Genomic DNA, 23,236 nt, shown 5'->3' with positions numbered 1-23,236 from the left:
GCGGAAAATGATCCTGAAAAAAATAAATCAGATAAATTTCAATATAACTTAAATGATAATTTATTTTAAATTTAAAATAAATCTAATGATAAATTTAAAATTATTTATTATTAGAAACAATAAAATGTGGGAAAAGTCCATGAAAAAAGCAAATAACCACATGTTTAACTGTAAGAGTTAGAGTCTCTCAGAGAGAGAGAGAGAGAGAGAGAGAGAGATGGAAAATGATCCTGAAAAAATAATTTAATATATTTAAATATAATTTAATTTAATTGAATAATAATCTTAAATGTATTATAAATTTTAAATTAATGTAATGCTAAATGTAAAATAAATTTGGTGCAAAAAACTAAAAATTTTTAGAGGACTAAAAAGTAAATTGAAAGAACGAAAAATAATGATATGATCCCTGTAAACCTCATCATTGTAAACATGCAATAATAATATGTTCATGTATACTAATATCATAAACTGTAAACGTGCTGCGGTTCAGTGAGTGAGTGTGTGTCACTGTGAGCGAGGAGTCGATGGTATGAATGGATCAGTAATGTGACGTGTGACGGTATTGACAGATCCGGATCGATATTCACTAATGCTGCAGCAGATCCGTGCCGATCCGTGCCGATCCGGGCCGATCAACAAATGCAGGGAGATATCTCCCCAGATTCCTTTATAGATAAGAATGCACTCATATTCATTTTGTTATGCACATAAAACACTGAATTTGGAGAGTTATAAGCTTGGGGAGGGAGTCTTGACTCCATGTAAAATGATTGGTCAGGTCTGAAGTGAGTGACAGTTCATAAGCCAATCAAAGAGCTGCAGTTTTCACACATCTGAATCCAGTCGGATCTCTGTGTTGAACATTAAAAAGCACATTTGTTCTGTTTCTGCATCTAAAAATGTGCCTCATCACAATGAAATTCTCCAAATCATATAATCCTGACAGCTTATGAAATATTCAGAGGGCTGAATTGAAACTGTCATCATTTACTCGCCCTCATCGCAGAGCAAACCCACAGAAAGTCTTAACAGGACTTAATGGACTTTTGAAGATGAGTGAGAGAACTATTCCTCAACCTCACGAAGCCTACTGTATCATATTTGATATGCACATATTTAAGGCCTCTAAATGATCAGAATGATCTGAAAAACCTTTTACACAATCGGCCTTCACTCCGCCTGAGTGATAGTTTTACTTTTGTAGCAAGAAAAAGCCTTTTAAGTGTAATTGTACAAACGCCCACCTTCAGCTCGTGGTTTACATCAAATCTGCACTGATTTTTAGTAATATTTCAAGATCAACACTTACTGGATTGAAGCAATTTAGGTTTACATGATTATCTACAGTATGCATCATTTTTTAGTAAAATCATGTTCAAATGTGAGACTCAAAGTATGATCATCAGGCTTTTGAGGAAGGTTTATTTGTTCATCTCTCAATCATCATTGTGTTGCATTGCATTATATGTTTTAAAACTACAGAGATTTGATCATAAAACTAAGCATTTAAATATCATCTTACTAAGACATTGGAAGATATAGATAGAGTGATGACTGATATTAACGTGCATTTTATGTTAGTCTCCGCCATACTGTTATTAAGATCTCATTGATTTACATTACAAGCATCAGAATTTCATTTCAACCATATAAATATCAGAATCTGCATCAAATTGTATATTTTTGCTCAGTTTGAGTCTCTGAATAAAACTGAGGCGTTTTATTCCCTTCATATTCTCACTATATCATACTATATGAGACCGGATGGATAAATATAAAAACCAAATGGATCAAATATGATACTCAACAAAAACACATGAAAACCTTTATTTTAGTTTAAAAAAAAAATAAAAAAAAATAAAAAGCATTAATATTAAATTTAGTTAAGTTAAACAACTGATGCTGACAAAAAATATTGTTGAGCATAAAGGCACGATAGTGAATGACAGATGCAGAAAATCAATGACGTTTGTGAAATGTATTGATGCGACACGGACGCTGTAAGTCTATCAGATCATCCAACACTCATCTGTCAAACTTCCCAGAAAGCAACAGCACACACATTCACAGCAATAACAGTAATAATAATATCTCTCATTCTGCAGTGTTCATTTGTGTGGCGTTAAACTCCAAATGAGATGAGAGATAAAAGCGCTTGAATGATAGTACCATGGTATGTATCCAAAACAAGGTATTACTATGGTACCATATCATATCATCACTCTTACCTTGGGTTTCTCATCTAATATCTGTTGCAGAATGCTTTTATGGGTTTCAACAAGCTTCTCGTGTCTTTTAGTCTGAGCGTCTTCCAGCTAGTGATGAAAAAGACAAAAAGTGTGAAGAATCATATTTACTCTCATGTATGATCTTGAGAAATGGGGAAACTCTTTTACCCTCTTAATGTGCTGGACCACGTCGTTCACATAAGACCGGTTGATCTCCAGTTTCTCCCTGAGAGAGAGAGAGAGAGAGAGAGAGAGAGAGAGAGAGAGAGAGAGAGAGAGAGAGAGAGAGAGAGAGAGAGAGAGAGAGAGAGAGAGTGAGTTATGGTTCATGTGAAGCATTTATCAGTGTTTTATTGCCATCTAGAGGCCAGTTTTATAAAGAATAATATAATTCTTTCCTTTCCTTTAATTGCCTCCCAGAACATTAATGAAAATAACCTGAAATGAATCTTCTTCTTTGTCTCCAAATCGATTCATGATTAGTTTGGAGTAAGTGGATATCTCGAGGGTCCATGATATAAGCATCTTTATAGCTTACAGTATTTTAATACCAATTATGCTTACAGCTTCCCTCACAGAATCACCTGAATGAAACTGTGTGTAGTCAGATGCACACTCGTTTGACACAGATTTTATATAAGCACTTCACTTTTGAGTCTGCATTATTTCTTATAAATCCATCTCTACTGATATGAACCCAGATCTTTTTGTGTCAAATTTGTGCATTTTTCATGTATGCATTTGGCAGATGCTTTTATCTAGAGCGACTTGCATTGCATTCAAGTTATTTATTTTCTTATTTTGTAAAACACACCAATTTTAAATCTCTATGATGTGCTGAAGTGTGTATTTCTGTTGAAATCTTCACTCATTCACTGCATCTGAACAAGCTGTTCAACATGTTTAGGCTGCGTCTACATTAATCCAGATACATTTAACCAAACTGCATTTTGGTTTCAAAACGCTTTCCGTCCACACTAAAACTGTCCAAAAGTTTCTCATCCACACTGAGACGCTGGAAGATGCGCAAGGCTAAAATGAAATAAAAGCTCACTGAGATGATAGAAAGACCAAACATAATAAAGTTCTTACGCTATTCTTCTGGTACGATCACTTTATTAGTGAAATATCTCTGGAGAGATCAAGGTCGCTCCATCGCCACTACATGTCTGGTCTAAAACGCTACTGCAATTGAGAGTACATTTTCTAAACATGCATCTTTGGCAACACTGTGAACGTGAATAACACATAGCAGGCACACACCAGTATAAATATAGGATATAATATATACAGGGCTTAAAGTTATCACTCGCCAAGCTCCAAATGCGAGAAAAAAATAAATGGTGTTGGTGAGTATATGAAACAGTATTAATCACCAGTTGGCTGCATGGTAACATTTTTATGAATTTTAACAATGCAATGTTGTGAGAACATGAATGTAATCAAACATCCATGACACTCGTGACATAATTGCAAGAGTTTAAGTCTTGGTAATTTTAATATTCAAGTGCAAGAATATGCAAAAGTGAACTCTCACTCTGTGTGGGAAGGTTTGTGTGAGCCGCGTCGCAGACCTGGACCACAAAACCAGTCACATGGGTCATTTTTAAAAAAATCTGAATAAATAAGCTTTCCATTGATGTATGGTTTGTTAGGATAGGACAATATTTGGCTGAGATACAACTATTGAAAATCTGGAATCTGAGGGTACAAAAAAATCAAAACACTGAGAAAATCTCCTTTAAAGTTGTTCATTTATGTTCACGATTGTGCTGCATTCACTCACAAAAATACATGTTTTATATATTTACGGTAGGAAATTTACAAAATATCTTCATGGAACATGATCTTTACTGAATACCCTAATGATTTTTGGCATAAAAGAAAAATTGATAATTTTGACCCATGAAATGTATTGTTGGCTATTGCCACAAATATGTTAGTGCGACTCGAGACTGGTTTTGTGATCCAGGGTCACAATGGTCAAAAAATGCCTGTCTCGGCAAGTATCCTAGTAAGCACAATCAGTTATGGCTTAAGTGAACGTAACAGTCGAGAAAGACAACACATGTGTATTAGTATATTGGATCAGTGCATAAACTCTTAAAGGGACAGCAGCCTAATATTCCTGCAGCTGTCTGTGTGCTTAATGTTAATCAAACAACAAAAGGACAAAGAAAATCACTCACAGCTCTTGACTGAATAACTTTTGAAACGTTAATAAGGAATAATCTGTTGTGAAGACTATATCCAGTGTTATTTTACATTTGATTACTTTATTCAATGTCTCTCCCTGAAAACTACTGTAACTCGTCTTTAATAATGTTTTACATTTATATTAGGTAGCCTAGTAATTTTAGCTGTGGTATTGAAATTGAAATAGAGAATTGTGAATTTTTACTTCAATCTAAAATCTTGGTGTAATAACTGGCTGTTTTTAATAAATAAAAAATATTTATGGCCGGTACATTTTCTTTAGTAACCGGCCATTGGCATGTGTGGGAAAAAGTTAGTTTTAGGCCCTGAATATATATCTATTGGTACAATATGTGTCACATGACTAAACATCCGTCATCGTTTTCAAAACCTCTGTTTTCAGACTCTACACTACAGTGAGGAAACGCCATTTTCAAATGTATCTATTCTTGAAAAATCTCAGTTTTCGAAAGATAAAATGCTGTCTCAGTGTGGACAGAAGGCCAAAACATGGAGAAAAATGTGTGTTTTCAAATGTATCTGGATTAGAGTGGATGCTAGAAGAATTATTTCAACCAAAACACACATTTTATGCAGGAAATAATGAACAGATGAACTCTTACTCTTCAGTCAAGTGCTTCTCCTTTGATTTGGCTTCATTGATCTTCTCTTGTCTCTTCTTGTCCATTTTCTTTTTCAGTTCTTTCTTTTCTCTGTGAACACAGACGGAACAGCGAGGTTGACGCTACATGACCTCATGAATTAGGAAAGGACGCTTGTGATATTGGTAACGGACTCACTTCTCACACAGCTCCTTGATTTTCTTCATTTGGTTGCTCTGACTTTCCTCAGCGATGCCGGTCAGCTTCTCGATAACCTGCGGACACACCATCAGGCTTCATGACCCATTCATTCAAAACAACTTTAAAGAGGTTTTCTAAAGTTGCATATCAGACCTGTGTACATCATTTTTACTTTTTGATTTCTCACATATAGTAAGCAAAAAATCGCTTTTTTCTAGATGCAGACTTATACATTGCACACTTGGCTGGTTTATATTTTTATATTTACATTTACGCATTTAAGCAGACACTTTTATCAAAAGAGACTTAAAAAAAGGAACAAAAGCATTATTTTAAAAAACTTGCTATGATTTGTTTATTGAATTACTATCTGTATATGTGTAATATGACAGAAACATATATATTAATTTAGTACATATTAATATATTATTAACATTATATATATATATATATATATATATTATATTTAAGATATATTTGTATATTTTACTTTATTAATGTATATTATTAGCATTATATATATATATATATATAATATATAGTCTAGTATATAATATATAATAATATAATAACATATATAATAAGTCATAAATAAGTAATAAATAATTAAGTCATAAAAGAGTCATTTGCAAATTAACAAAAGAGTCAATAATCAATAAAAATCAATAAAAGTGTAATTTGCAAATTAATTAACACTTGTTTTTGTTTCAAATTTTATTTGAAATAATTTCCTAACGTTTGGGCCTTATTGGCATTATTTTCTGTATATGTGTAATATTACAGATGTAAAAATGTAAGTTAGCCTTAAACTTTTAAGTACAATCAAATAAGGCAAGTTTAAGTCTTTTCAGCTTAAATTATATTAAACTGAATTGTGTTGAGTCTTATTTAAAAAAAAGGTTAAAATTGCTTAAAAGTTGAAAATGTAAAAAACACAAGTTGCAATGACTTACTGAGTTATTTGAGAGTCTTTAAAAGAGACATTTTCAGTTTTAAAGAGACATTTGCAAATACTTTAGTTTGAGTTTAGTGTATTCCCGCTGTTCACCTGTTTAATGTGTTCCTTCTTCAGATATTTCTCGCTGTAATACTGTTCCTGCCGGAGGTTCAGGAGCTGCTGCTGCTGCTGCTCTTTGAGGTCGGACAGCTTCTGTCCGCTGTCCTGATCCAGAGTGTTCAGTTCCTGCTCGAAGAACGAGGGTCCGTGTTCAGGACTGGAGGACAGGCACCTGACGGCAGACCCAGTGTGTGAGACGTCTGTTCAGCGGATGATCGGACACACACTCCCACACAGCAGTCAATCAGAGGACGTCTACCTACCTCTTCTTACCGTCTCGTTTTGCAGATTTCAGCAGGACGGCCCGTTTGCGGAGGTAGTCGTGCTGGATCTCGTTGTATTTGGCTGTGTGCTCCTTGATCATCTCAGTGGTTTTCTTGTGATGTTTCTTCACCAGGTCCTTCATCTCTTTATAGTGTCGTCTCTGCTCGCGAACGAAGCCCTTCTGCTGTTTGAGCTCCTCCACGGTTTGCGCCTCCATCTCTGAGGAACAGGGTTTTATAGACTGTGAAATCACTCCTTTATATTCCACCTCCATATTTTATTAACCTTTTCTGAAGCTCATGTCAATGGATTTTCTAAATCTGCACATCAGAAGTGTTTAAATAATTTATAGTGAACCTTCGAAATGATTTAGACTCAACAGCCTAATAAAACAGAATTTCATTTGATGTCTCATATAAGATAAGCAAAATATAGCTTCTTATTGCACACTTGACTGAATTATATATATATATATATATATAGTTTTAGTATAAAAAATATATATTACATTACAATTAATTAATACAATTTTATTAATATCAATTTAATATTTATATTAAATTTAGTATTATTTTATATGTTGATATATTTTAATTATTTTTTAAATAACCTGCTATTGTTTATTCTATTATTTATGCTTACAAAAACAAAATCATATGTATTAAATTTCTTATATTATTTTATGTTATTATATTATAATTATTTTTTGAAATATTGTTTATTCTATAATTTATGTTTACAAAATACACACACACGTGTGCCGAGAGCCGCGAGATATATATGTGTGTGTGTGTGTGTGTGTGTGTATAGAATATTATTTACATAGTATTTATATTTAATAATACATTTATCATTATATTATATTATATTATATTATATTATATTATATTATATTATATTATATTATATTATATTATATTAAATTTGGCAAGGATTGTTTATTCTGTTATTTTCTCTATATGTGTAATATGAAAAAAAAAAGTTCATCATATAAAATTATATTATATATGATAATATATTAATATAAACCATGCAGTTACTTCAGATTTTTTTTTCACTGAATCGGGTCTCTTTCACATCTTTTAAACAGGTGATAATAAGCCATTAGATGTGTTTAACACTGACCGGTGAGGACGCTGTGAATGAGATCTTCAGTCTTTGCCGCTGGTTTCGTTGAGCCTGAAACATATCCAGATAAGATCTCATCAGATATGATTCATGCATATCTAATAACATTCATCATGTTTCTATCCTGTCTTGTCCGATGTGTGAATGTGTGAAACACCTTAAAGGTCCAATATGTCTTTTTTTTTCGCCACTAGGGGTCGCTAACCTCTTACAATAACAAAGGCGTAGGTTGATGACGCAGTGATATGCGGAATGATGGGACTTGTCGTGATGCTGAAGGATCTAATAATGTTTATGGATGAGTGAATACATTGATGTTTTTAACATGACTGTGGAATGAAGCAGGGCACGAGTGCTAATGAGAGACGGATATCAGCGCCACACACGAGTCCCGCGGATATAAAGGAATGAGCACATTTCATTCTACCGAACACAAGTGCTGAATAATACTCACACAGGGCAGTTTATTAGACGAATGAAACTTGTGAGGTAACGCAGTGCTGTTTCACTTGCTCTACACTAAACTGCATTCAAGTGTGTTGAAAGTTATAATGTTATTCTGTGTGTTAGTTTGTCTATATGAGACTAGCAGTGAGCGAGATCAACATTAGAATAACATACTGATTATATTCTAACATTTCATCATGTTGAGCTATATAACACTGATTAGTTTTATGTACATTTGCTCACCTGTCTAATAAAGCTCATGCAAGAGCGGCGTCTCTGTCAAGTGGAAGTTAGCCGCGGACGCTAGCTCTCGGCATCTCGAAAACGCCACGCCGATATTGATCCTCGTTTTAGTTCTCCTTTTGTCCCAAAGTCTGTTTGCCACGGTCCATAATGTTTGACCGAAACAACAACAGCGTGAGCGCGCCGCTAGACGTTACGTCCGTCTCCATGGTTACTACGTCAGTACGAGCGGAAACCAGGGAAAACGCGGATATTACGTCATTGACAGGCGACACTGAACAGGGATGAGCCATTGTTTAAAATTGGGATTTCTCTGAAATTAAAAATCTTTGGGTACTTTTGGGATATTGTAAGTGCACAACTGCAGGAAATATATCACACTGTGCAAGTGGTTTTTGGATATTTTATTACAAAAATCGTACATATTGAAGCTTTAATACAAACGACAGTAATGATGTGTAGTTCAGACCACACCTGTACAGATGAGAAGGTGTGTGAAGGTCTGACCTGTGGACTGAGGCTGTGTGCTGATCTGGGACGCTGGTTTAGGAGCCGCGCTGGGAGCGTGACTCACTCCGTTCTCAACCGGGGCGGGTTTGGGTTCGCTTTTAACCTCCGAGGGGTTTTCAACTCCAGGATCCGCCTGAACAACAAGAAACATCACCAAATACCATTCTCTGCCAAACACAGACCGTTTAACAGCAAGCATGAGGGAAAAAACTCATCCGAAAAATGACTTAATTCTTAAGTAAATGAATGGGAATGTGATTAGAGTTTAGACAGAGTAATTAGTGAAGTGATCCCATTATAAATCTGGCACTAACTGATGCTCATGTATATTACATCTGAGAAATTCATTTTAATATATGACATTAGCATTGGTTTGCCCCTTTTAAAGCGCCTTTTCTTATACATTTTTAAGGCTCTTTTCTTATATAATTGAATAAATAAATAAACAAACAAACAAACGCACACACACACACACAACACACACTAGTGGCCAAAACTGATGTCTGGCTTAGGAAAATGTTAATCTTCACCCTTTATTCAAATATTATTAACGGTTTTTAAAGCACATTGCATAGTTGTGCTTGGAGTTGATAATTTTATTTATGATAACATGCCAAACTGAGCCGACATAATTTTCTGGTCAGGCTTTCATTAAAAGAAATTATGAACACGTGCAAAAAAAAAAAAAAAAAAACACATGCAAAAACCAATGAAATATTAATAACAAATTATGTTGTAGTCAATGTATGCTTTTTCCAGTGATATTTTTGTTTTTCTATGCAATTTTTTTTTTTTTTTTTTTTTTTTTGCCAATTAATTTGGTCAAATAAATACCTTACCCAAGTGTAGTGTTTTATTCTTCCCTCATATTTAACAAAATATAATGCATTTCTTCATATTTTGATGGTTTAATAGAATTTGTAGGGTCATAATTTCACTCTCCAACTTTCAGGTGTGAAGATTTGTAGTGCGAATCTGAATCTGAACCTCTTTAGTGTCCTTCTCCTCTTCTCCTTCCTCTAAAGTGAGCGCTGCCAGCTGTTTGGATCTCTGCTCCATTAAGTTGACGTATCTGATGGGATTGGAAAGCGCTTCGATGACATCTGTTCAACACAGAAACACCGTCAGTCATGTCAAACACACAAACCAGTCTCTGCTTTAGATACTGCGAGCTAAAGTCACTTTAGTTAGTTAACAACTGTAATGTTTTCACAATATTTTGCAACTTCAATTTTTTTTTTTTAAATATGAAAAATAATTTCCCAAGAAATTAGAATAGATATCTGATATTATGCTGTGCCCCTTTTAAAGACCTTCTTCTTGCAGTGACATTTCACAATTATCTCTGAAGTGTCATTACAGCCATAAACCCTTAATTAAGAGACATTTTTGATAATGTTTTTTTTTTTTCTTGGCATTTTATGGGTCATTTCATCTTTTAAAAAGGCCTTCATTTACATAAAAAGTGTTAGATTCAATATTCTCTAAAGAAAAGTTTCTGATAATTAGTTATTAAGATGAAATAAAAGTTGTGACATCTTCTGTGGGATCTATATCACTTTGTATATTTGCATATTTAACAAGAGATGCCCCATTTTAGCTTTAAATAGATGAGGTCACTGTTTTTATGTGGCTTTAATAAGGCAAAGTTTCTATTTAAAATAAACAAAGGGAAAAAAAAGTCGTCTCTTAAGATCGTCCCATCAGTATTTGCGTCTGACAGGAAAACAGACGAGTGGAAACAAACGTGTGAAACGCTGCTGAGAAGGTCAGTGTTGTTGTTCCTCTGCGCTGTAACACTTTTTAACACAAACAGGAGCATTCTGGGTATTGGAGACGTGAATCGGTCCCAAAATCCCCCATCTAATAGTTTCGGTATGCAAATAAGCATAAAACCACCGCTGGGATGACGATGGAAAAGCTCCTCACAAAAAGCACAGGGAAGGTATCAATACCACGGTACTCTGATATATACTACGGTACTGGTGAGTCATAACTCACACTGAATATATTTGTCATATGTTGTAAATAATGCAAAGCAGCTTGATGGTCCATTTTCTGAATGCAAAGTATAATTTCTTGATTATGATCCAGCTTGTGAGATTCACTCATATTTACCATGGTATTCATATGGACACCACAGTAGTACTATGGTAATCCTAGCACTTTTTGTGAGTAGCAGATGCTAAAACTGCCAGATGTTTCAGATTGTGATTATAGTAATGAACATCTTACCAGCGAATGTATCCGGTACGTAGTCTTTGACCTCGATGTACACGAATATAGCAGGAAGAGTTAGAGCTTGATTCTTTTCATTTCTCAAACCGATGTAACGATAACCTGTGAGAATATGAGACAATTATTGTTTAATACAATAAACCCCTCTGCATTTCCATGTTGCAGCCTTAAATGTATCTAAATGAATAAATTACTAATTATATGCTAAAATAGTCTAAATCTAATCTACATAAAATAAATGTTTTTTTTTTTAAACAAAAAAATAAGACGCAATCATATTTCTATTTTTCCTTCAACAACTATTATTTAACATACAGTTCTTAAAATTTCTGTAATCACAACATGAATTGTAGTTAATTAAATCAACACTCAGCATGGGTTAAATATAGCCTATATATTGAATATTGTGTTCGACCTTCAAGTCAAAAAAGTTAAAAAGCACTAGTTTAAACTGTATAAAGGAAATGCCACATCATAAATGCCATTTGATGTCGTGATGACGCAACACCATTTTTGTAATGTAAAGGCGACTAAATAAATGCAAGAAAAAAAGACCAATCACTTATCAGTATGCAAATACTATGAAGAGATCACGGTTTATAATGAACAAACATGACAGAACATCTCAAACTGGAATTAGTCTATAAGTAAAGTGTTCAGGCTAATTTAAAGGAGAACTCCGGTCAATTTTAACATTGAGCTCATTTTTTTGTACATTTGGAGTGCTGTCAATACAGAGAACAACGACAGAAATCGGTGTTGCCTACACCGTGTTATCCTCTTTTTAAAATCTGCACCCTGTTGACTTCAATGGGGCAAGTTTTAAACCTGCTTTTAGCCTCTTAACATCCTTGATGTGTCATTACAAGTGCACAGCCAATGTGAGTGATTCCTTCGGAGTGAACACGGTGAATCTGACTGCAGTAGATGTGAAAGATATGAATAAAAATGATGTTATTTCAGCCAGCGCAAATACCTGTATTTACATCCTGTTTTCGGTCGAAGTCCATAGTAATCGATTGTCGAGTTCACGCGCGTGATCATAGGTACTAAACCAATGCGCGTGAACTCGACAATCGACTACTGTGGACTTCGACCGAAAACAGGATGTAAATACAGGTATTTGCGCTCGCTGAATAAACATCATTTTTATTCATATCTTTCACATCTACTGCAGTCAGATTGACCGGCGTTCACTCCGAAGGAATCACTCACATGACCTGGGCACTTGTAATGACACATCAAGGATGTTAAGAGGCTAAAAGCAGGTTTAAAACTTGCCCCATTGAAGTCAACAGGGTGCAAATTTTAAAAAGAGGATAACACGGTGTAGGCAACACCGATTTTTGTCGTTGTTCTCTGTATTGACAGCACTCCAAATGTACAAAAAAATGAGCTCAATGTTAAAATTGACCGGAGTTCCCCTTTAATGTGCCCTAATATGCTTTTTAAAATATTTCCTTTCATGTGGTGTGTAATAGAGCTGTTTGTGAATGTAAAACCTCAGCAAAGTTTCAAAGATAAATGGAGTTTTTGTCTCCTAAAAGAAAGAAGTGATTCTGAACCGAAATGAGTCGTCAGTAATTCAGTCTCACTTCCTGCTGAACCTGCGTAGGTTTGTAACTAATTTGCATAATGTCACCCCGTTGGCTGCTGGATGAACAGCGTCTCTTAGCCCCGCCCTCAAACACTGTAGTTTATCTGAGACTGGAAGAGTTTGGTTCGTGTTGTTCATGTCGAGAAGACGCTGTTTTCTGCTGCCAAAGAAAATCTACTTTGATGAGATTGATACAGTAAAACCCACGCCGTCGTTACTGTTCATATCACTGTGTATCAAGAGCTGAGATTCAGATATGATAATGAGCGTTTGGTTTCTGTCCAATCAGAGCAGAGCAGCTCTCAGAGAGGCGGAGCTTAGAGAGACTGAATCCTTAAACGAACCGTTTCAGACACTGAGAGAAATGCATGTAAAACTATTGCTGGAGACTCCAAAACTAAATTAGGGACCTTTAACAGAATAATAGGGGCACTTTAATAAACATGACAGAGATTCTCACCGGGACGAATGGCTGAGACGGGAATGATCCGATGACCGATGAACTTCCCTCCCTCCTCAAACACGGCTATCCTCAGGGAAGCGAGGGTGGGCAACACAACCTGACAAACAAACAACACAAATATAGATCTCATGCTCTCCGGCCATCTGATGATTATAACAGCAACATAAACATCACATACTTTTTTGAAGACGATGGGCTCCTCGTCCCACACAGGGTTGATGGCGTTGCTTTGGGACGTCTTTGTCTTGAAAGCTTTTCGTCTCGTGTCAACTGGAAGTCCAAACATGTCAATCTCCACATAAACGCCCACTTTCTTGTCAGTCAGGAACTGTCCTGATATGATCTAATGGAAGACGTGATGACATTTTTCTTGAACAAAAACATCAAAGTGCAACATATATATTAACACATAGGGCCCTATCTTACACCCGGCGCAATGCAGCGCCAAGCGCGACGCAAAAGTTTTTTGCTAGTTTCAGCCCGACGCAGTTATCATTTTCACGTCCTGCGCCACGTTGTTTAAACAGCAAATGCATTTGCGCCCATTTGTCCGCTCATGAGCTGCTGGTCTGAAAACCAGGTGTGTGTTCTGGCGCATTGTTGGAGCGTTGATATTTTGAGGCAACAGAAATAGACTGAGCCATTGACCAACTGAAACCTGGTCTAAAGTCAATGGCGCAATATTTATTTTTTTGTTATTTAAAGAGTGCGTTAGTAATGTGTGCCTATAGGCGGGTCAACAACGCGCGTACACTCTGCTTATTACACACACTCTGATTATTACACACAATCGCTTATTAAACACACTCTGATTATTACACACTATGATTATGACACACACTCTGCTTATTACACACACTATGTTTATTACACACACTCTGCTTATTACACACACTCTGATTATTACACACACTCACTTATTAAACACACTCTGATTATTACACACACTCTGCTTATTACACACACTATGTTTATTACACACATTCTGCTTATTACACACACACTCTGCTTATTACACACACTCGCTTATTACACACACTCTGCTTATTACACACACTCGCTTATTACACACACTCTGCTTATTACACACAATCTGCTTATTACACACACTCACTTATTACACACACAGGGACACACAGCAGCACACAAACATGCCAAATATTACAAATAAAAGGATTACAATGTAAAAGATGATTATTGTGTACATAAAGATATGGTGGAATCCGGCTTGTCCCGTAGATGTTCTGCTTGTGCTTTAATCTCACACACACACACACACACACAGCTTTAACCTCGCGCACGAGCAGATCTGTTTCCTCGCTAGAGAAGCGTTCAGTCTTTCCACGATCAAATTCTGTCATGTAAATAGCGAATCTGCCATGGCGCGAGCGCAACTGGCTTTTAAAGGGAATGGGAGATGAGACTCTGATTGGTTTAACGCACGTAAATCCCAAAACACACCCATTACTCATTAAGAGAATAGGAACAACCCTTTTAGACCATGCGCCGGGAGCACCGACCATTTTCCCTGTCGGTAAACTAGTAAAAGTGGATTCAGACACGACCTAAGTGAGCTTGCGCCGTGCACTTTAGACCATGAGCTTAGATTGTTAAAATAGGGCTCTAAATGCATCAAATTAAAAAAATATGCAAGTCATATTATAGATTGCATCGAAATAGTGCATTGCAAATGAGTTTTGGCAACAGTCACATGTTCCAGCTAAAAGTCATAATTCTAGTGAGTGTAATAAACCTGACCTTCACTGATAAGGTATTGGCTACGATCCCATCCACTGTGCTTTCTGTGAAGGGGTCAAAATTCTTGTCCGGTCGCCTCATGAACTCCGGCTTGAGTCTGTAGCCACTTTTCCCGTTGTACTCGTACATGCCGAGGTTCAGCTGCATGGACAGATCTGAGAGAGCAGAGTAAAACACAAAATTACACTTGACATTTCATATCGCAGTTAAGTCCTATTTGAACAAGTCCTGTTATTGATCTGCTCACCGATGGTCTGAAAGTTGAGTGCGACGAGCTGACAGCCGGCGTTCCAGAACACCTGTGGCATGTAGTTGGAGGAGTCCACTCGAGTTCCTTTAGGATAGATTCTGCTCAGCTGAAATTTGTTGTATCTACATGTACACAGTTAAGGGACTGACGTAATGAACGGCACCGATAAATCAAGAAATCACTGACCTCCATCACAACTAGCACATACATCCCCAAAACAGAGTGAATCTGACAACATAATATTATAAAAAATGAAATATTAAAGATATTATATTTGTCATAAAGACTTTTTTGCTATGTGAAATTTTTTTATTGGCATGAGAAATAATCATATTCGTCTGGATGTGTGTGTGTGTATATATATATATATATATATAGAGAGAGAGAGAGAGAGAGAGAGAGAGAGAGAGAGAGAGAGAGAGAGAGAGTTTGGTGTCAGTAAATGTATATACATATAAATATACATATAAAGATACATTTACTGACCCCAAATTATATTACATTATTTTAGTATATACATATATATATATATATATATATATACAAATTAAAACTTTTATTCGGCAAGTAAAAAACAAATAAAAATAAATTAGAAACATTGCTTTGGCAACTAACTGAACTAAGTTTAAGTTCTAAAATTACTGAAATAAAAATAAAAATGAATAAAAATACATTGAACAATATAGAAATATTAAAAAAATTAAATCCTGAAATTATGAAAAACTAAAACTGAAATAAAAATAAATTAAAGCTTTGTAGAAATATAAAACAATTAAAAATAATTTTAAATAAATGAAAAAGTAAAACAAAAAATGTGAAATAAATAAATAAATAAATAAAATTATATATAATATATTATATATATATATATATATATATATATATATATATATATATATATATATATATATATATATATATATATATATATATATATATATATATATATCATTGTTTTTCACAATATAGTGAGGGTGAAAATGTACTTAATTGTCAATAAAAGGCCCTAAAAATAGGCTTTGTTTTGTTTAATCCAAATGTAAATTTCTTATTTATTTAATTTGTATTTGTGGTGAAATGTGACCCAGACATGTATTGGCAGGTTTTGTGAGACGCACCCCCCCAAAAAATGGCATAAAATGAACACAATTTCATAAACGAAATCTAATTCACTCTTCCACACATTGGAACCTGTCGTGACTCGTGATCGGTCAGTGTCGATGATGATCTGATACTGTACAGTCTGAATATGTGCACATTTTCAGTTCATTCTTCACACAAACAGCTTCAGAACAGTCATATGGACTAGAGTTCTGCAATGTTCCTGACAGATGTGATTATTTGGGTCATAAGTTATGGCATTAATAATAGATGCACTTGTCCTGGTTTCCTGTCATGTGTCTGATGGGTAATGTGGGTTGTGTGTGACGTCGCTACAGAATGAGACACACTCCTCCCGGAGGCTCTCGGGTAAAGGATGCTCCACGAACTCCACCGGGGTCTTGGTCAGCTGCTCCAGGGCTTTGGTCTCCACAAACGATGACATCTGATAACTGCGTTTGGTTTCTGAAAGCAGACACGGCGAGTGTGAACGATATCTTCAAGTCAGCGCATGTTATCGCGTGCAGTCGTACTCACTCTTGGAAACCTCGAAGGAGTGGAACTTTGTGGGCTGGATGTAATTGACCAGCGTGGACATTTCTTCAGTGGCAAAGGCTTCAGATCCTGCTGTACCCTGAGAGAACACAAACACACCTCACACCTTCATTTTAGGAAGGTTAAGCTCATCTTTTGAGAGTTAAGAGTTTCAAGCCCTGTTTTGTACTATATTGGTGGCAAAGTATACCTGGAACTGACACAAGAGAGTTACACAGAAATCAGCTTCTGTTGAATTAAACAGCTCGGTTTATTTATCCGAGTGTTGTTAATGTTAACTAGAACTAAAACTATAATTTTCAGTCTTTTTAATAAAGCTGAAATAAATTGTAAATATAAGAGGAAAAACTTAAATTAGAAATGAACAAAAAATTTGAAAAGGGAATAAATGGAAATTTTGCCTTTAAAATAAATAAATAAATTGTCAGGCTTCTTGGGTGGATGAAGTAGGAGGCGAACAAGAAGATGATAATTCCAAGGTTTTAATTCTCAATATTAAACAAATACAAACAAAAGGGAGCGAGTGCTCAGAACAATGAAAACCTAACATTCAACATTGACCGACAAGTGAAGACTGAAACACTCAGGGCTTAAATACAGGGGAGAACAGATCAGGGAAACAAGACACAGCTGACAAGACTAACGAGGAAACAGGTGTGACAAATGAACTAAATGACAGTTACCATGGAAATCAAGAAATGGCGGGAAATAGAACAAAGACAGACATGTGATCAGTGACAAAAACACTCAAACAGAACAGAACTGTGACATAAATAAATACAATTTAATTTAAATGAATTAATTTAAATAAGAATAAAACCGTGCAGAAATGAAAGCTACATAGAAATACTTAAAAAAGAAGACTACAAAAGCACATATTGAAATTCCTCAAACTTAAAAAATCTAAAACTGAAATAAAAACAAAGCCATACAGAAATATAGAGGGAAAAACAACATAATTATTAAAAATAGAAATTGGAAACATTGCCTTGTCAACTAATTGAAATAAGTCTAAATACCAAAATTACCAAAATAAAAAGATTCGAAAATCAATAAATACATTGAAGCTATATATCAATATTTTAAAAGAAAACAACAAAAAAAGAAAAAGAATTGAGAAATATTGCCTTTCCAACTAACTGAAATAAAATAAAATAAAATATAATAAAAAATAAATAAAAAATAGAAATTAGGAACATTGCCATGGCAACTAATTGAAATAAGTTGAATTGCTAAAATTACTAAAATACAAAAAATATATAAATAACAAATATTTTAAAATAAACCAACAAAAAATAGAAATGTTCCCTTTGCAAAAAAACTTAAATAAATAATAAAAATGAAAAGCATTGCCATGGCAACCAATTGAAATATGTTTAAGTAATAATTTATTTCTCTATTTATTTACTAAGATATCATGTTTTTATTAAATTAATAAAAATACATTGAAGCTATATAAAAAATATAGAAAGAAACCAACAAAAATACAAATGAGAAATGTTGCCTTTCCAACTAACTGAAATAAGTTTAGGTTGAAGTTCTAAAATTACTAAAACTAAAACTGAAATAAAAATAAATTAAAGCTAAAACTTCTAAAATATAAAAACAAAAGCAATTACGGCATAAATAAATACTATCACTGCACATAAATAACACTTAATTATCGATGCACATCTGTCAAACTCTCACTGACCTCGTCCATGGACTTCTTACAGTCGTCATCGTCATCATCTTCATCCTCGTCTTCCTCAGCCTCCACCTCTGCAGGCGCTAAACCACACAAATATAATTATAAATCCCCAAGCAAACATGCGCATCTAAAGCAGACGGCGGAGAGTCAGTTCTGTCATCGCCAATATAAGCAGAGCTGGTGTGAGATCAGATTGAGCCCTGTTAATCTCATGATAAAGACAGCAGATGTGTGTGTGTGTGGCTTTAAGATGCGAAGACTTAATCAATGAGTCTGAGACACACCAGACCTTCACGACCTGCTGGTTTAAAGGGATAGTTCATGCTCAAGTCAAAAACCACTCATCATTTACTCAGGAACCATTTCAGTTTACAAAAAACACCCTGAGTTCCAGCGAAAGAATTTCCTACAGGTTTGTAACACCAGTCAAATATTTGGTTGAAATAAAACATTTTTGAAAGAAGTCTCTTCTGCTCACCAAGGCTGCATGTATTTGAGCACAAACACAGTAAAATCTGTAATATTGGGAAATATTTTTAGAATTCAAAATGGCTGTTTTCTATGTAAATATATATTAAACTGTAATTTATTCCTTTGATCAAAGCTGAATTTTCAGCATCATTACTCCAGTCTTCAGTGTCACATGATCCTTCAGAAATCATTCTAATATGATGATTTGATGCTCAAGAAACATTTATGATTATTATCAATGTTGAAAACGGTTGTGCTGATTCATATTTGTTTCCAAAACGTGATACACTACCATATTTAAAGTAATATACTGTAAAAATAAAAACAGAAATGAACACTTTTATTCAGCAAGGACGCATTAAATTGATCAAAAGTGACTGTAAAGACATTTATAATGTTACAAAAGAGTATATTTCAAATAAATTCTGTTCTTTTGAACTTTCTATTCATTAAAGAATCCTGAAAGAAAAAATGCATCACAATTTCCACAAAAATGTAAACATAAAAAAAAAAAAAAAAATTCATCATATTAGAATGATTTCTGAAGGATCATGTGACACTGAAGACTGGAGTAATGATGCTGAAAATTCAGCTTTGATCACAGGAATAAATTACACTTTACTATATATTCACTTTCAAAGCTATCATATTAAACATTTTCTGAAGATGCAGTTAGGTGGATGAATTCATATTTAATAAACAGGAAGCAAAGTGTACGTATTGGCAATGCACAGTCTACATACCGACATTGTAATATTGGCGTTCCCCAAGGGTCAGTGTTGGGCCCAATTTTGTTTAGCTTGTATATTAATGACCTACCCTTAGCCTGTTCCTCTATCAGTATACAGATGTATGCTGACGACACAGTTCTGTATGTGCATGCAAAAAATAAACTACAAGCTGCAGACAAACTAACAGCAGCCATGGCACAGGTTTCGAACTGGCTAAATAATTCATGTTTACACCTGAATGTAAACAAAACTGTGTGTATGTATTTTTCATTAAGAACTTCTGACTCCCCACAACCTGATATTTTTGTTAATGGTGAAAAGATCATGGTGGTGCCTCACTTTAAATACCTTGGAATCATTATAGATTAAAAGATGACATTTAAAAAGCAGGTAAAAAAAGTCACCAACACGATTAAATTTAATTTGGCTAATTTTAGACATATTAGACCATATTTAACAACAGAGGCAGCCAACCTCTTTATGCATGCTATGATCTTTTCCCATATAACATATTGCTTTACAAGCTGGTCCCAAGCAAACATTACAATTTTGAAACCAATCGAGTCATTGTACAAACAGACAATAAAAGTTTTTGATAGAAAGGCTAATAGTTATCATCACTGTCAAATAATAAAAAAAATACAATCTATTCACTTTAGACAGTTAAAAAAAATGTTCAGATGCTTGCCTTGTTTACAAGGTGTTATATGGGCTAGCCCCTCCGCCATTTAACCAGTTTGTAAAGCAGAAAGATAGTAGAGGTAGGGTAACAAGGGCAGTTAGTAGAGGGGACTGTATTATACCGTACAGGCGTAGTAAGCTTGGATAGACGGCATTCTCAGTTAGAGCTACACGCTACTGGAATAGTTTACCTGTTGAATTGAGAGAATGTAATAATTATTTAACTTTTAAACATAAATTTAAGACATAGCTTAAGGCACAACAGACATGTAATCACTAGTAATTTATATATATATATATATTTCTTTTTACATATTGCACTTATGTCACTTTTTGTAATGTATTATCTTGTATTTCATCTTCTTGCAGTATTTGATTAGGCAGTATATTGATGATACTTGGAACTACATTGTTGTTGTTGTTTTTTTCTGCAGTATTTTATGAAGCACTGTACTTATGTATTGATGATGTTGGACATTAGTTAGTATCACCTGCTCAGGGACTACGGATGAAAATTAGCTATTTAGCTAACTCTGGCACATTTACATTGAAGTTTTACTACGGTGTTGATTAAAGTGCATTGTCCCTGTTAAATAAAAAAACAAAAAAATAAAAAATAAAAAAAAACATAGAAAACAGCAAATTTGAATTCCAAAAATATTTGACAATATTAGGGTTTTACTGTATTTGTGATTAAATGAATGCAGCTGTGGTGAGCAGAAGAGGTGACAGGTCTTGAACAGGTGTATTCCTCTACCGATGCGTTTTTTAAGCTTTATTTGGTTCTGAAATCATCATGTGCTCTTAACTCTCTGCTTCTGAAAGGCGGTGTGGTCGTGAACGAGTCGAGCTCAGCATGATCTCAGACGTTCAGGTCTCTGCAGGAATCCACACCCAGCTGTTCAACATCTGCTTTCTGCATGAATGCTGTCTGGATTCAACCTTTACAAACCTCTGGCATCCATCAGCGGCTCCGACGCCTCTGTCAGACATGAACACACACGTCTCTGACCTGCGGAGGGTCTGTCGGAAATGAACACACACGTCTCTGACCAGCGGAGGGTCTGAAATGTCAGACGCTTGACTCTCCACATGAGGCTGAACACAGCGGACCTAATCGAGCTGATGACGAGTTACTGACGTTTACTGGGCTTTATTTCTTTCTTTCCTATCACTAAAGATAGATGTGTGACATATCAAGGGTTTGCATTTCACTTAAGAGAAGGTTGAGCTATACTAGAGAAGAGAGAAGGTTGAGTAGACTACATGCTGTTACACACGTCAGATGGCATAGTCATTTACTTGGATCCAGTTATAGACTTACTGGTGTCTGTGTTTTTACTTCCAAGCCATTATTGTTCAACATCTATCAAACCATTATCAAACAGTTAATATACCAAACGAACCAAACGAACCAAACTATTATATTATGTTATATTATATTATATTATATTATATTATATTATATTATATTATATTATATTATATTATATTATATTATATTAAATTATATTATTATCACGTAAAAGTCCTACAGAAAGCGATCATAAGGATGTAGTGTAACGACGCACAGTTCCAGGAATGCACTAATATTTTGTTGGTAATACCAGTTTGCAACAATTATTAGTTAACACTTCGGAAAAAATTATAATTTGTCGTTACACTACATCATTATGCATCGCTTTCTGCAGGACTTTTACGTGCTTTTCTCAAACCACTGAAGTGACGTCGACGTCCGGGTTAGCGGTAGCATGAGCCGTCAGGCAAGTGTTATTTAAATAAACTCCTGATGTACTTACAAACTTTCCAATGCCTCATTTTATGAGGACAGAACCTATTTGTAATACTGTAGAAGTTTGTTGCCATTCTGGGCATTATTAGTGGGATAAATTACCAGATACAGCCTTGGATCCATTAGCGCCTGCACTAAGCCATCCGGCTGATATCTCTAAATAAGCTCTAACTTTAATAATGTTCAACCAAGGGACAAAAGGCTTCTGGGGGGTGTTTGGCTCGAGGTCATGGTGCAAATCGGTTGATTTGACTCCGAACCATCCCTTTAAACTAGCAAAAGTGGATTCGGACATGACCTAAGTGCACTAAGTGCACTTGCAGATCCTTCAAATAGGGCCCAGTGAGTTTTTTGGACATGCAGATTTGAAGGTAAACCGATGTGTAACATGAGCAGTACCTGCAGGTCCAGCGCTGGGTGACGACGGCTCAAAGACGCTGGACGAGTCGCTGTTGGTGTTGGACACTTGCTCGGACAGCTTCTTCTTCGTGCTCCCGTCGGACGGTTTCGGGTGAGATTTCTTGTTCTTGATGAGGATCTTTCCCATGAGCTCTTGAGGGCTTGGCAGAGGAACTCCTGATTCCAGCTGAGACAGAATTTCTCATGAGAACATTGTCTCGACTGCAAAGAGAGCACCAGTGGATTGTGGGAGTGATGAACTTACAGGATATTTCTCAAGTGGCTCGGTCAAAAGAGCGTCCCCGAATATCGATCTGCAATATTCGGCCATTTTGGCTTGCTGTTTGGGGCTGCGATTCAAGATCAACAAAATTAGAGCTGTCAGAAAACAACCATCACAACAACGTTTGCATGCATCTCGTTCCGGGGAAACTACGAGTCCTTCTGCGACTGATATGAAATTCCCAGACTGCGAAACACATCATGTCATCTTTGATTTTCAGAAAATAAAGCCGCCACATCTCAAACAATGATGACTGAAAACAAATTATGCGTTTCAGAGACGGTTATAATCGCTGTCCTCCGTGTTGCCATAGTTGCAGGCGCTACGGGACGAGAGTATCAGAGGAAC

The 23,236-nt window shown here is 35.3% G+C and overlaps 1 protein-coding gene across 1 annotated transcript in view; it reads right to left on the bottom strand.

Annotated features, from left to right (window-relative positions):
- The window catches only part of plcb1 (phospholipase C beta 1), a 73,476-nt gene that overhangs the window by 4,887 nt on the left and 45,353 nt on the right, over positions 1–23,236 (bottom strand). Inside the window, exons 13-31 of the mRNA XM_079852521.1 lie at positions 22,871–22,955; positions 22,606–22,792; positions 18,535–18,611; positions 16,824–16,920; positions 16,667–16,751; positions 15,183–15,307; positions 14,936–15,090; positions 13,356–13,520; positions 13,175–13,274; positions 11,115–11,219; positions 9,867–9,982; positions 8,877–9,012; positions 7,677–7,730; positions 6,551–6,770; positions 6,279–6,459; positions 5,228–5,304; positions 5,051–5,140; positions 2,400–2,457; positions 2,232–2,318 (exon numbers count right to left, since the gene is read on the bottom strand). Of these exons, the coding sequence (XP_079708647.1) occupies positions 2,232–2,318; positions 2,400–2,457; positions 5,051–5,140; positions 5,228–5,304; positions 6,279–6,459; positions 6,551–6,770; positions 7,677–7,730; positions 8,877–9,012; positions 9,867–9,982; positions 11,115–11,219; positions 13,175–13,274; positions 13,356–13,520; positions 14,936–15,090; positions 15,183–15,307; positions 16,667–16,751; positions 16,824–16,920; positions 18,535–18,611; positions 22,606–22,792; positions 22,871–22,955 (2,200 nt within the window). The remainder of the gene's footprint in view (positions 1–2,231; positions 2,319–2,399; positions 2,458–5,050; positions 5,141–5,227; positions 5,305–6,278; positions 6,460–6,550; positions 6,771–7,676; positions 7,731–8,876; positions 9,013–9,866; positions 9,983–11,114; positions 11,220–13,174; positions 13,275–13,355; positions 13,521–14,935; positions 15,091–15,182; positions 15,308–16,666; positions 16,752–16,823; positions 16,921–18,534; positions 18,612–22,605; positions 22,793–22,870; positions 22,956–23,236) is intronic.

Source organism: Squalius cephalus, assembly GCF_949319135.1.
Source record: "Squalius cephalus genome assembly, chromosome: 20".
NCBI classification, from domain to species: Eukaryota; Metazoa; Chordata; class Actinopteri; order Cypriniformes; family Leuciscidae; genus Squalius; species Squalius cephalus.
Note: the sequence above shows the minus strand (reverse complement) of the source record. Positions and strands in the feature narration are given on the sequence as shown.